The sequence below is a fragment of the Pleurodeles waltl genome, chromosome 10, assembly GCF_031143425.1.
Source record: "Pleurodeles waltl isolate 20211129_DDA chromosome 10, aPleWal1.hap1.20221129, whole genome shotgun sequence".
In the NCBI taxonomy this organism is placed as follows: Eukaryota; Metazoa; Chordata; class Amphibia; order Caudata; family Salamandridae; genus Pleurodeles; species Pleurodeles waltl.
This window is the reverse complement of record NC_090449.1, coordinates 463,223,919-463,237,924: the sequence shown is the minus strand read 5'-3', so window position 1 is coordinate 463,237,924 and position 14,006 is coordinate 463,223,919. Positions and strand designations below refer to the sequence as shown.

General features: G+C 43.5%; 1 protein-coding gene across 1 annotated transcript in view; it reads left to right on the top strand.

The window, feature by feature from the left end:
• LOC138262430 (clathrin coat assembly protein AP180-like) overlaps positions 1–14,006 on the top strand; it is a 106,026-nt gene that overhangs the window by 78,354 nt on the left and 13,666 nt on the right. The window contains exon 3 of the mRNA XM_069212329.1: positions 6,176–6,285. Coding sequence (XP_069068430.1) covers positions 6,176–6,285 — 110 coding nt within the window. The remainder of the gene's footprint in view (positions 1–6,175; positions 6,286–14,006) is intronic.

Sequence of the window (14,006 nt, the reverse complement as noted above, 5' to 3'; positions counted from 1 at the left end):
AATAAATCCCACTCTGGCATCAGTGTGGGTTTATTGTGCTGAGAAGTTTGATAACAAACCTCCCAGTATTCAGTGTAGCCATTATGGTGCTGTGGGGTTCGTAATGACACTCCCAGACCATATACTCAGTATGGCTACCCTGCACTTACAATGTCTAAGGAATTGACTTAGACACTGTAGGGGCATAGTGCTAATACAGCTATGCCCTCATCTGTGGTATAGTGCACCCTGCCTTAGGGCTATAAGGCCTGCTAGAGAGGTAACTTACCTATGCCACAGGCCGGGGTTGGTGGACATGGCTCTCTGAGGGGAGTGTCATGTCGACTTTGTCTTTTCTCCCCACTAGCACACCCAAGCTGCAAGGCAGTGTGCATGTACTGAGCTACGGGTCCCATTTGGTGGCATAATACATACTGCAGCCATTAGGGACCTTCCCTAGCCACAGGACCCTTGGTACAAGGGCTACCTTTTCACAAGGGACTTAACTGTGTTCCAGGGCTGTGCAAATTGTGGAACCAAAGGTACAGTTTTAGGGAAAGAACACAGACGCTGGGGCCTGGTTAGCAGGGTCCCAGCACACTTCCAATCAAAGCTGGCATCAACACTAAGCAAAAGGTGGGGGGTGACCATGCCAACAGTGGCATTTTCCTACAGGATGTAACACAGTGTTACCATGTTTTGAGCAGAGAGCACAAGCCCATTAGCACTGGTTAGCAATGGTAAAGTGTACATATTCCTAAAGCAAGCAAAAATGATTCGGCCAAACTGGAGGGCTAAAGGTTAGGAGGAAACCATGCCAAGGATGACAGGTCAAACAGGTACACAAAGCCCTTAGCTGCTTATTTACAGAATAGGGAACACCACCCTACCTTTTAAATCTCAGATCCTAAAGCTTTTATGGAAGGGGTAAAAAGAGTTATCCTGTGGGAGCCTAACCCCAGTAATTTCCTAAACCCCAGTAGCCTCCCTAGCACAGTGTTTACCTTGGGCAATTCGGCTCCAGGATTTCTCGTTGATCTAGCAGGAGGAAACACCCCTATCTTTCAGTCTATCAATTATTCCGCTGAGTAGAATCTGAAATTAGAAACCGAGACCACTCAAAATCATGAGTTCTAGGTCAGAATTGACTTTAAAAGATTCTATGCACCATATTAATTGAACGATACAGGAAAAAATGCATTGCTTGCCATAAAGGCTCAGATACAGTATACATAACTACAGTCTCATCATAAAAATCCTTAGTTCAGCAATTTAATGTCTCCAAATACTAGGTATGAAACTCATAAAGAGTACTGACATCATCCTAAGTGAGTAAAAGGAAGTCTCAAAATAACCAGACTGATTCTAAGGGGGAAAAGAAGATGCTGCCCCCAGTCCTTCAACTCCAGGAGCGTTTATGCACAATCTGAGTATAGCAGCTAGCAAAACCACAATTTCAGCATCTTATGATCATGGTTAGATTACATTGACAAATCAAAATCATCTTATTAATGAATCCATCTGAGGACAAACCCATTTCTTAAGGTAAGAGAAATCTTCTGCTTGCTTCCTCAGTCACTGCACTCCGGAGATGGACCTCATAATATGAAACATTTCTCAAACAATAGCTCATATCCCAGTGAATATACCAGTGAGCTGGTTTAAAGAATTAGATGCGCTCCTCAGGGAGCTCCTATGGGACGGGAGCTGACAGCGAACATCTCTTAATCTCAGCTGCCCCACTGATGGAGGTGGATTGGGAGTACGGATTTTGAATTATATTACCTGTCGAGCCAGCTTCAGTGGGTAGCCAGATGGCCCGTGGGCGGGAATCGGTTATACTTGACCACAGACCGGGGCCATGTCAGAGTAGATCTGTTTCTAGAGCGGATGCTCAGCCCCCAGATCACCCTACCGGCACGAAATGGCGTGCTGACAGTGGCCCTGTCCTGCTGGAGATGGTGCCTGAGATGTACGGGTGTGACTGTTGCCTACTACCCTGAAATACAACTGACGGGGATACCCTTGGGGACATCGACTCACAATTTCTTGAGGAGCCAAATGAGGACCTGGATCTGGGCAGGGTTGACGACACTGGGGGATTGTTTCCGGGAAGGGGTCCTATGGCCATTCATGGATTTGGTTGAGGAGAGTGGAGTCCCAGGGGGGCAACTTCTCTTGTACCAGACGCTGACGCATGCTATAAGGGGACTCTGGCTCACAGTGAACGCAGAACCAGAGGTGCATAAAATACTCCAACTCTTATTGACAATGGGAGAGGGTGCCCATTCGGTGACCAGGCTCTATAGAGCCCATAGCGAGATGACCCTGAAGTCTTTGCAGGCATTAAGAGTGAAATGGAAAGGGACACTGGGCAAGGAGATAATGGGCACAGAGTGGCAGAAAGTGCTGGCAAACCCTGTAGGGCATCGCATAACACACGTCTCCGCTACATCCAATATAATTATATACACAGAACATATCTCACTCCACATAGACTCAGGGTAATATATGGTGGCGAACCCAGGGAATTCCCCAGGTGCAATACTTTAGATTCAGATTTTGACCACATGACATGGGGGTGACCCGAGATACAACGGTGCTGGCAGGGGGCATTGGGAGCTTTGTGGAGGGTCCTAGACGAGCGGCTGGAGCTGGATCCTTCCCTCTGCCTACTGAGGCTATACTCCAGACCCACCTCTAGGAAGGTTGGCAGCAGGTTCTTGGACCTAGCCGTGGTGCTGCTCAGGTGTCAGATTGCCATGGCCTGGAAATCACCTACGGGCCCGGACCTGGTGGACTGGAGACAAGATGTATCAGTCTGGGCACAGGCTGAGCTGCTTACGCTGTGGAGAGAGGAGGCTCGGGGAGTGCATGCAAGTCCTATTGCTCCCTCGTGGGCCGGGGTGCTGGAGGCATGGGAGACACAGAGACGGGGGTAGGTGGGGACCTGGAAGCCGAGGAGGTTGTGCCTTGCTAGAAGTGGGCTCCATCCCTAAATTGATGGAATATAGGGGAAGTGATGTAACCCATGTCATTAAGCAGAGATCACTTGGTGTGCATTACTGGAGGTAGATGGACAGGGGCCACAGCTTTGACATCACAACATCTATACTGCCTCAACCAGTAAACCCTAGACAACATCTATAGCCGGTCGGGGGGAACTGTACTCCTCTACTGGGGAGAGATAGGGGTCTCTGTAAGGATACTGATCTCCCAACTCAGATATCCCGGCTAGTCTTGAATACCTCATTTACACCACAGCATGGAACAGCCTCTCCAGCGCATTGTTGAATGTTGCCTTTTGTTGTGTTAATGGTGTGAATGGTAATATTAAGGATGATAGTGCATGACTACTAACTAAAGTGGGGTAGTTGTTGCAAGACTATGCGAATGAAGATTTATATACTGAATATACTGGATGCCATCAGTAAACCCAGAGGGGTCGCGATAGAACTGTAATAACATTGATCGGGACCAGCTGAAATGTCGGAACTTTCGCATTTACCATGCAACAGGAGATACTACTCCAATCCAAGAGTTGTACATAATTTGCAAAATACCAATTAACGAAGTTTGAAAAAAAAACTCATCAGAATTTCCAGCAGAAAACCTTCAGTATGATTTATCATGTACACCTTAAAAGTTTAATTCACAATACATGTTTCTAATACATTGTCCTTTTGTGTCCTAGCATTCTGTGCTCCATGGAAACTGTGGAAAAACTTGCAGTGGGCCACTGATTGGTAGGGGCGATGAGCAGGACATCGGAAACTGCATCCATATTAAATGAATGGTATCTCACATGAAAATGTGGCATAAGTACACAACATTAATAATCACACTTCTAAGCAAAGTAATAAAATCATTTTAAGTGCAGCATCATTAGTTCATCAGTTACAACCAGATATGTCATGAAAATCATTAATTTGCAAAAATATGTTGCACCTGAAATTGCACATAAAAAAAAAAACTTGTACTACCTCACTAGGAACACCACTGCCCCCTTCATGGGACCTGAAATTTAAACTCACTCAGCTTATAAGAGCCCCATTTGAGACACTACACACTTGTCCACTATAGTTCCTCTCCTGGAAAGTGGAGTCCCCATTGTGATCACTTCCCTCCATAGTATATGTGAACTTTAAACTCTAAGAATTGAGGGGTCATTTATCCAAGTGCATAAAGACTGGCTTATCCTCATAACACACTGTTGTTTTCTGTCAAATTCTATCTCACCTAATCAAACCATTGATTAACTCTTTTTTTCCAACAATGGTCAGTTAAAGAACCAGCTTTACACACTTTCGTCGTTAAAAGAGCCCTTATGTAGTACATTGTTCTTTCCAAATCTATTTGGATACCAAAACGCTCTTTGCCCCTGTTCACCAACCTCAGTTTTGGAAAACCAGTTTCGAAGACCAGCCTTTTCATGTAGATTGTCGAATACATTCAGATATGTTAAGCCAGCACTCTTTGCCTAGGACAGAGACTGCTTGTAGGAAGGAAGCCACACCGGCTTTCCTAAGCAACACATCGCCCTCAGCCATCTGTAAAGTTACAACATGATCTGCTTTTCGCACATTCAGTAAGAATTACAGTGGGGACATTCATGCCCGAAGGGAGCCCAAATTGCACATAGTGTAACTTCTAATTTTGTTCTGAACATCTTTCATTACCTCTTTAGGGAAATGGGTACTATTTTTCAGTCTGTTCTGAGCATGAGATATACAACCGCACATGCAGCAAACGAGAAACATTGCTTACCTGTAAAATCTGGTTTCCTGCTTGTGGAGCTCTAGGTTCATGTGCTCTCCCATATTCCTGGATGTAAGCTTTCAATAGGACTTTTGACTTTACAGCTTTGCATCTCTACGCTCACTTGTTCTCACCAGCAGTATATAACAATCTATGACAGTATATGTTCTGGTGCATTGTGAGCTTCTAGGGAGGTGGTATGGGTCACCTTGAAACAGAAACCTCTTCTTCAAGGACAAACAACTTGCAACTTCCACACCAACAGTCCAAGGCAAGAGTGTGCTCAGCATGTTATCTACACCACTACAAGCTATTGTTACAGGTAAGTAGTATTTTCCATACATAGGTTTCTTTCCAAACCAAGTTTTTAGGAAAGATTTTGAATATTTTTCCACTGCAAGAAAGCTCAAATATCTACCTAGGAAATCACTGTTACATTGTGCGATGGGTTGGGAGGGATTTCCTACTGAGATTCATGTAACATTTTTATCAGTTAGATGAATTACGATAAATACGTTTTAGGGCCCATGCTGCCTGAATAGTTTTTAATCAACTCAAAATTGCCACCATATATTTCAATGAACACAATTAACATATTTGCAAAGTTAACATACTTTGTATGACCTGCTTAGTTCCGGTTGCCTTCTGAGATTTTCTTTAATACTTTGCAGTCTGACTCGATTGTTCATGCTTCAGCCATGGGAAATCAAAACGGGGTGTTCACTTGTTATAGGCCTTTTCAACTCTTGAACAATAGACTGCAAGGGAAAGATTGAGAGAGCTCACAGGAAGACTAGGAGAGAGCAAGGGGAAGCAGATAAATGTGTCGGCCATACCTTTCCTTTATCCGTTCTGCTGAAACCGTCCGTTTTAAGATACCACCCGTTACCGAAGGGGAGACAACTATTTGAATGCTCTCTGCCAGATAATTCTCTTTAGTTTTGATTGATTGATCGATTAATTGAACTCTCGTTGGTAAAACGCCACCATTGAGAAATAAATTCACACCGGCCGGAGCTGCATTCCCATTGGGATGTCACTGTAGGAAAATAGGGTATTCAAAAGTGTTGGAAGCTTACAATGTAAATTGGATGAGGTCTGAGGTAGTCTGAAGTGCCAGAATCAAAAATGGCACCCCGCTACCTGGAGTGTTTTATAGGAGATGCAAAAACACAGTATATTTTGAAAATACGCACCAGGCACCCTAGACAGTTTGAAAATGAACGTATGACTGCCAGGTCATTCAGCTGTCACACTTTCATATTCAGTCGGTGATTTACTGCTGTTTGTAAAAAAAATTCAGGACTTTAAGAAGCAAAAATGTGAGCTAACGTGGCTGTACTATGATACAAAGTGTCTTTCGCATTTATTTTTCATATTTTTCACGTAGGTTTTCTTCTATTTTTCCATTTAACCATTTGCTATTTGTATTCATTAGGCTGCTCCAGCTACAACAGTTACGTCACCCAGTACAACCCCAGCAAAATCGGTTACTACATCGCCACCTATTGACCTTTTTGCAACGTCGTGCACAACAGGTGCAGCAAGGTGAGTTCTTGCATAGCATGAACTCCTTGAATTAGAAATAAAAACGTTAGTTTATTAGGGACTGTTATGGTGCTTTCTGTTTAAATTATGCAGTGCTTACGTTTTAGCCCATGCGAACAGATAGGTGTACCTGTGTGCTGTTAATGGCTTATTGTGTGTTGTGCAAAATACACAACGGGGGCTTTGGTTAGCTGTATGCTCATGATTGGGCGACTTTCTTGTCTTTCCTACTTAACCGGTTCCTCATTTAATGAGTTTACTCCCTATTCTTGTTTGTCCCACCCAAGTAGAGTTTCAGTCTCAGTGTGTTCTAATTTGAAGGCACGTATCTTTCCACTGCTGATGTTACACTTTGCATTGCATATGAGTTTACTCTCTCCCTCTCTGTCTATTCTCGTCTCTCCTCCCCAGCCTATTTTATTTAAATCCATCTCCTCCATTCCCCCAACATACTATCAGCACCAGCATGCCCCCCAGGCCAGGGCATGCTCTGAGGGCCGGCTGCTGCTGTATCGACAAGCGGCTATTATAAATCATTAACCATTCCAAGGTTGTTTCTCCTACATAGGCACGCATGCCAGGAGGGCATCTTTGAGGCTTTCTATACTTTAAGAATATTTAGATGCTAGCACGTCTGTTTCTAGGTCAACATACCAATTGGCTGAGGTAGGCCTTGCAAACTATGGCTGCATCTACTGGTCAATGAATTTGGCCCTGTTGATACTTTTTTTTAACCGACAATGAGTTTAGTAAGCTCCCATAAATGCTGCTTCATTGCTCCAGAATGCTTGCTCTGCTGTCTTTGATCAGTAAATTAAGTTGTTCCTTTGCATTATGCTTTGTAGTGCAGTATTATCTTCATTTTTGCTTCAGTCTCACTTGGCGTACCTTAGCATACTACATTGTAATTTTTGCTATTAATCCTCCTCAATAATTATTATAATTGTTTAAATATATATATTGCTAAAGTGGTCAGGTACAGTGCTACACAGTAGAGTGATATAGTTGGCCATATTCTAAAGAACCCTTTCCATCCCCCTGGTAGCCCTACAGTGCCTGCTTGAACAGTAAGCATGTGCATTTGTCTGCACTTGAAGGGATTGGGGTGAAAAGGGCAAGATCTTAACTGGTACTCCTGCCTATACAAACAGAACCAATTTTATTCACGTGGACACCAGCAGGAACCAAAAGATCCTTATCACCAAGCTGAATTCCCTAGGATTGCTTCTTGTCCTTGGGGCTCTACTCTCTGATGACCACACTAAAATTGACCAATATGCTGACATGACACAACTATACTTGAAACATTTCACCAGTATAGACATAAAGAGGTCGATTATGACTTTGGCAGACGGAAAAGCCCGTGCACCGAAGTTCCGATGGGTAGGTTTCTGCCAGTGCAGCTGCCTCCCCGTCTGCCCCATTATGACTTTTCCGCTGGGTCAGCGGGCAGAAACAGTGTTTTGGCCGCTGGCCCAGCAGGAAATGGCCTACAGCATTGTCGCTAGCTCCTAATAGAGCCGGTAGCAATGCTGTAGTGCGTAGGGTGCAGCAGCACCTGTTGCAAAGTTCACTGTCTTCAAGGAAAACAGTAAACTTTGCGATGGGACTGGCCAGCGGGGCCCCTGCGCCACCCATGCTAAGTGTATGGGCAGTGCAGGGTCTCCCTGTACCCTGTCTCCACCAGCAGTTTCATGGTGGTGCTACAGCCATGAAACCACTGGCGGAAAGCTGCCCTGCTGGGTTAGGACCACTAGCACTTCCAGTCTGTCCTGTAGCAGTAAAGGGGAGGTGCTGTCAGCCGAACTGGGGCGCTACAGCTCCGGTCATAATGTGACGGTTGGACCTCTACATTGGCGACGGCCTGACCCCCGTTGTGACCTAGAAAAGAGCTGAAAATTCACGTCTTTAAAGAACATTACATTATGATGCAGTAACTGTCCACTTCTGTACCCAGGACCCAATTACCTCTTTAATCCTCTGTTGACTGTATTTTTGCCTTTGGCCCTCTACAGCACTAAGTTGCCTTTTGGTCATATTACATATAAACATAAATACATACATATTCAGGAACTCTACATTTGGAAGGGTGTATCTGACAACAGCTCAACAGTACAGAATACAAAACCTTTCTAAGAGAAAAAACGAATGTATTGTGTCAGGTTTGTGCATGCACAGATACCTTACTAGTGTATTCTATGGACACTTCAATTTTGCTCACATAACTCTTTTTCGGTGCCAATGTTTACACATATTTTGCTACCACACTGCCCACTTGTTTTTTAAGGTATCGTTCTCTAGCGATGAATATGGGTACCCTTGAAGGAAACTGACTAAGCTAGTTGATAAAATTGGAACACATTACATTTTTAGATATAGTTTGAATTCTGACAAGGGTGGGAAACTGATGGCACAGATTTGTGAGCAACACAGTCAAGGAGACTCCGTTCATTGCCTGGAAGGCGGGGCTTTATTCATATCAAGTCTTTTAGTATGCAGTATTCAAATTAAATGCCTTTTTAGGTTTTGGAGTGAGCATAAATATTGGTTCCTTAGCTGGCTATGCTATCGGACTCAATCTGCATTTCACGGATGAGGGCCAACAAGACCGCAAGGGCAGAGGTTGCTTGTGTTCCCATAGAAAGAGGGATTGTCGCATAGTAGGAATGGTTGAGTTGTGTCCTACTGGACCTAGACCAATTTCATAATGTTTGGTCCCTCTCTGTAGTGACACAATGAACAAGAAATTGAATGAAAAGGTCTACAGACTAAATACAAGTGACTGAGATTAATTCAGGAATTTATGAAGCAATTAATTGATATTGTGCTTTATCCTTTCTACTTCTCCATTGACACTAGATCTGGTGAGGGTAAATGTCTAGGTTCTACAGATTGTTGTGGAATTCTCATGACTTGAAGGGTGAATCGTTGACAGTTTTGAATACCTTGTGGAAACACGTGTGCTCAACAGCTTTTCCAGTGTGTTGAGTGAATTAGCTTAACCTCTAGATCCTGTGAGAATTAATTCATTGTGATCAAGAGACTGATTCCATTCGAGGTGTGTCAAAAGTCAGTTCTATAACCTTTTCCCATGGTTCTATGCTGTGTTCATCTGTGATGATGGTGCTAATTGGTTACAATAATTAGTTACCTGAGAAATGAGACATGAGAAAATGTTATCCAGCTGGGCATGTACCCCGAGAACCAGACCTTTTTTAGATGTGACTTCTCTCAGGCAATATTCACAACTTGTAGGCAGTCATGCTGAGCAGGTGTCAAAAATACTGTCAGTCCTGAGTCCTTATACACATGGTTTCATCGTTCACTAGCCCCACATAATGCTTGTTCCTCCTTGTTACTTTGCTCAGTTGCTACTGCTGGTCTGTGGTAGTTGTACAGATAATCACCTAATTCTCAGGTTTCGACTGCTACTCAGCCATGACCCTGGTGCTGGTGCTTACCTTTTCAATTGATGGAGAACAATAGGGAAGAGATTCCTGGAGTAGTCAGTTATTGCCAAACGAGGATGTCTATTTACAAGCAGCTGAAAATAACACTCCCACAAATTTACTCTGACTTTTTTTTATCAGTCTGCCAGTAGCCCTGATAATTGCATGTCAATGTTTTATTAATATCTGTAAACTTTCCTTTCTCAATATCCTGGAGGTTTGTAGACTGATGTAAAACAGAAGCTGTTTTGTCACTTGCTGAAAAATGCATAGTGTGATGTCTTACTTTTACTTGGTATATTTTAGTTCTTGTCCACCCTGTCCTGTATTTCAAATGTTGTGTAAAGGCTAGGACTGTCATTTCTGGGGTTTTGCAACATGTCTGCCTTCAATGTCAGGAACCTTAGCATGGATAGCCATGGAATTGTCTTTAGGTGAGACTCTAAGCTCACTTTTCACATTCAAATCTTCAGGAGTAGTTCAGACTTATTGAGAGATTACCCTAGTCGTCCTGGAGTGCCTCAGTGCCAACCAGACATGTGGGCTGTGTTTTCTTGGATGACCAGTTATGGCTATGCTGCCATCCTGGAGATGGAGACTTTTTAATGTTCACTTAATCTTCCTCCCATGGTAGTAATAAACATGCTCTAAATAGAGGAAGAGAAAGAATGGGTCATAGAGATCAGAATTAAAATGTGAAATATAATTTTATCAGCACACCACTTGAAAAATAAGTGCTAACATCTGTGGCTATGCACACTTTTTAACATCACACATTCTAGCAACACTTTCTTGTGTGTAAACTACAGAGAAAAACAGATTACTCTTCCATTTAAATGAGGATGGACCATTACTTCTTACTCCAGAAGAGCACAAACCATATACTAAAAGCAGGGAATGCGAGAATCTGACCCCCTCCTAGGTAAGTGGAGTGTGTAGAGGAGTGCTGGGGTTATGAGGAAAGCACAAAGGTAAGTACCACAACACCCACCAGTGACCCTTAAGGTAGGAGTAAATTACTAGAATTTCCCCAAAACACCCACTCCGAAGAAAAGAAGAGAATTGCAAAACCCAGAGGGGAACTCCTGAAGAGGAAGGCCTGTGGAAAGAGGGGACCAAGTCCAGAAGACACAGCTGAGTTCAGTGGGGGCAGGAGTTCCTACCCACCAGGCTGAGGAAGCAGACGTTGGTCGACGGTGGGGAAGAAAAGTCAGCACTGCAGCCCTGGAGTTGAGTCGACTTCCTGGAGGATGCAAGTGATGTCCCACGCCAGAAGGAAGTTTGCAGTTGGGTGTGCATGTCCGGATTCCAACAACAAGCCTTTGTACAGGTAAAATGTGCGGTTGGCGGAAAGTGGTGCTGCTGGGGTCCAGCAAGGCCCAGGATGACTCAACCCAGGAGGTGGACCCAGAGGGGGCCCTCAGAAGTACCACAGGACGGGACACACAAGTTGCAAATGGAGCCCACGCAGCGCTACAAAAAGGGATCCCACGCCGCAGGAGAGCCAATCACTGAGCTGTGAATCACAGGAAGGAGTGCTGGGGCTGGGCTACACGATGCCTGAAGACCCCTTGGAGGAAGTACCAACAAGCCTTGCCAGCTGCAAAAGATGCAGTGCACAGGGGTACTGTCCTGTGTGGGAAGGCAAGGGCTAACAGTAGGACAGGTGGTAGAGAGAACTGAAGGGACCACTTCTGACCACCACCTGTGATATAGAATCCACGCAGTTCAGCAGGAGAGGGGATCCATGCAGCCGGTCGTCATTGCTGTTGGCCCCTGCAGATGCGAGGGGTGGGTGTCTTAGTCATTCCAAGGGAGATTCCTTCTTCTTTCCTGTGCAGACTGAAGGCGGGCAGTCCTTCGAGGATGGACGACTGGGGAAATGTTGCAGAAGCTGGAAGGAGCAGTGTAAACAATGTTGCAAGCAAAGTCTTCGTCTTTGTTGCATATTGTCAGGTCCTGAAGAGTTCAAATGCAGTTTCATTGGTCAGGAGTTGAAGTGGAGGTTGCAGAGGAGTCCTGCTGGAATCTTGCAAGCCAAATCTGAGGAACCACCCAAAAAAGAGACCCTAAATAGGGAGATTGGTCACCCAGCTGGGTGGCCACCTATCAGGAGGGGGTCCTGACATCACCTGTCTGACATGGCCACTCAGATGCTCCCAGAGTTCCCCGCCAACCTAGGATTCAAGATGGTAAAACCAGCAGATATAGATAAATTGGAAAAAGAAATAGATAGTGTTTCTCAAAAAGATCTGATTAAAAAGAACTATGAGATCTTAGACAGAATAGTGGAGGATTACCAAATCTGTTTACGTGACAAGAAATTACGTAAAGTTAAGAGATGACCTGGACTATAAATTAGGCAGGGTTTATACCTTTGCCTGTAAATATAATGTGAAGGTGCCAGACACAGGTGAGGATCTAAGTGATACTGATCTGTCCAATGGGAGTTCTGTAACTGCATTGAATAGTATGACATCAAATGAAACTGGTTAATCTAAATCTACTCTTCAGGGCACATCTAATTTTTTAGTGGTAATGAAAAGGTTATGGTAGGAACAAAACTGATCTGAAAAAAACAAAGACCAAAAGGGGTGGGAAGCGATGGAAACAAAGGACTAGAAAACCAGGGATCAGAACACGGTCCAAAAAAAACTAGCTTCCACAAAACCCCATGAAGAAGTCATAAATGGGGGTGAGTTGGTTGTTGTAAACCTGTCTGACTGCCCTCTTAAAGTAGAATCTGATGTACTTAGTAAAGGTCTGGGGTTCTGTCCCACCCAAATGAATGGTCGGGTTAATGTCTTTGTAGATCTGTTCAAATTTACACGTCCGCTTAAATTGAAAGATTATTTTAATTCCTCACAAGGAATGATTACTCCTAAGACAGTGCCAGATAAGATATTTACTGAGGATTCACAGGCATCTACACATCTTGTCTCAAATCTATATGATTTACAACTTATGATGTCTTTGCAGGATAAGGAAATGGACATTGAGGACCTAAGGGCACATCTAGGTATTAAGGAAAATTTGGACGTGAACAGTGGATTGAAATCATGCTCTAAATACATACCTGCTAGAACCCATCATAACATTGATCTCTTTACCAGTTAGGTCACAAAAGATTTATATAAATGTTTTGATAAAAGGGCAGATAAGTGGCATAAAAGTGGTAATCTAACTGTATTGGCAAGAAAGGCCCTTGCATCTCTAAGATCTGATCACACAATAGTGATCCGCGAAGCGGATAAAGGAGCAAATGTGGTTATAATGAAAAAAGGTGACTACATAGGGGAAATTGAAAGACAACTGGCTTATAACAGGAGTTCTCTTTTTGATCACAACGATCTTGGAGATCTAAGAAGATGTGTCACAGCTGACTCCAAGGGTATGAGGAAATAAATAAAATAACAAGCCAGTCAGAAATGGATTAGCCCTGAAGAAGTCCTATGTTGAAGGACGAAACGTGTTGGCTGTTGTCACCACAATTTTATGTTATTGAGAAAAAGAGGAAGAAAATAAAGAGAAGATTTATCACACTTCAAAGGAATTGGACTCTTCAATATAAAATTTGTTTATTTGAAAAAGTGGTGCACCACCATTATGTTTTTTTAATGTTTTTTCCTTTTTTCATAAAAAAGGTTACACCTTAGCAGCAGGTATTTGGTTGAGGTGCATACAGAGAACAATATAATATCTTGCCCAGGCCCTAACTGGGGATATGTAGGGATAGGTGCACATTTTATGAGTCTGCTGCATTTGTTGGTTTGAGAGACTAAATTAAAAAAAAAAAAAAACTGGTGTCTAGTGGCTTTTGCCCCTGGGGAGGCAGAAAAGGCCTAATAAAAAAGGAAAATTGACCCCTGGGAAGCAACCGTTGCCAAAGGGGCCACGCCCCTTATGCCAATGTGATAAAAAAAAAAAAAAAAAAAGCATTTGCAATGCAGTGGGTCTCGCATCCGCTCGAGTTAGAGCTATTAGCGTTATAAACTCCTAACCCGACTTTTCTTGCCACATAAATTGAAAATTAAAAGTTTAACACTTTCACATAAGGGAGCCAATTCACAGCGCCATGGCCTCCATGAGCATCAGCGTGAAGAGATACACAAAAGGAAAAGAAGTCCACTTGCAGCTAAACTTATCGGCAAAAGAGCAATTAGCCACGTAACAGGGGCGATGGCCAAGGCGGTAACAAAACCTCCCCAAGGACGGACAAAGGTAAACCATTTACCAATGTAATCAAAGGATTTTTGAAGGGCAAGCCCACAA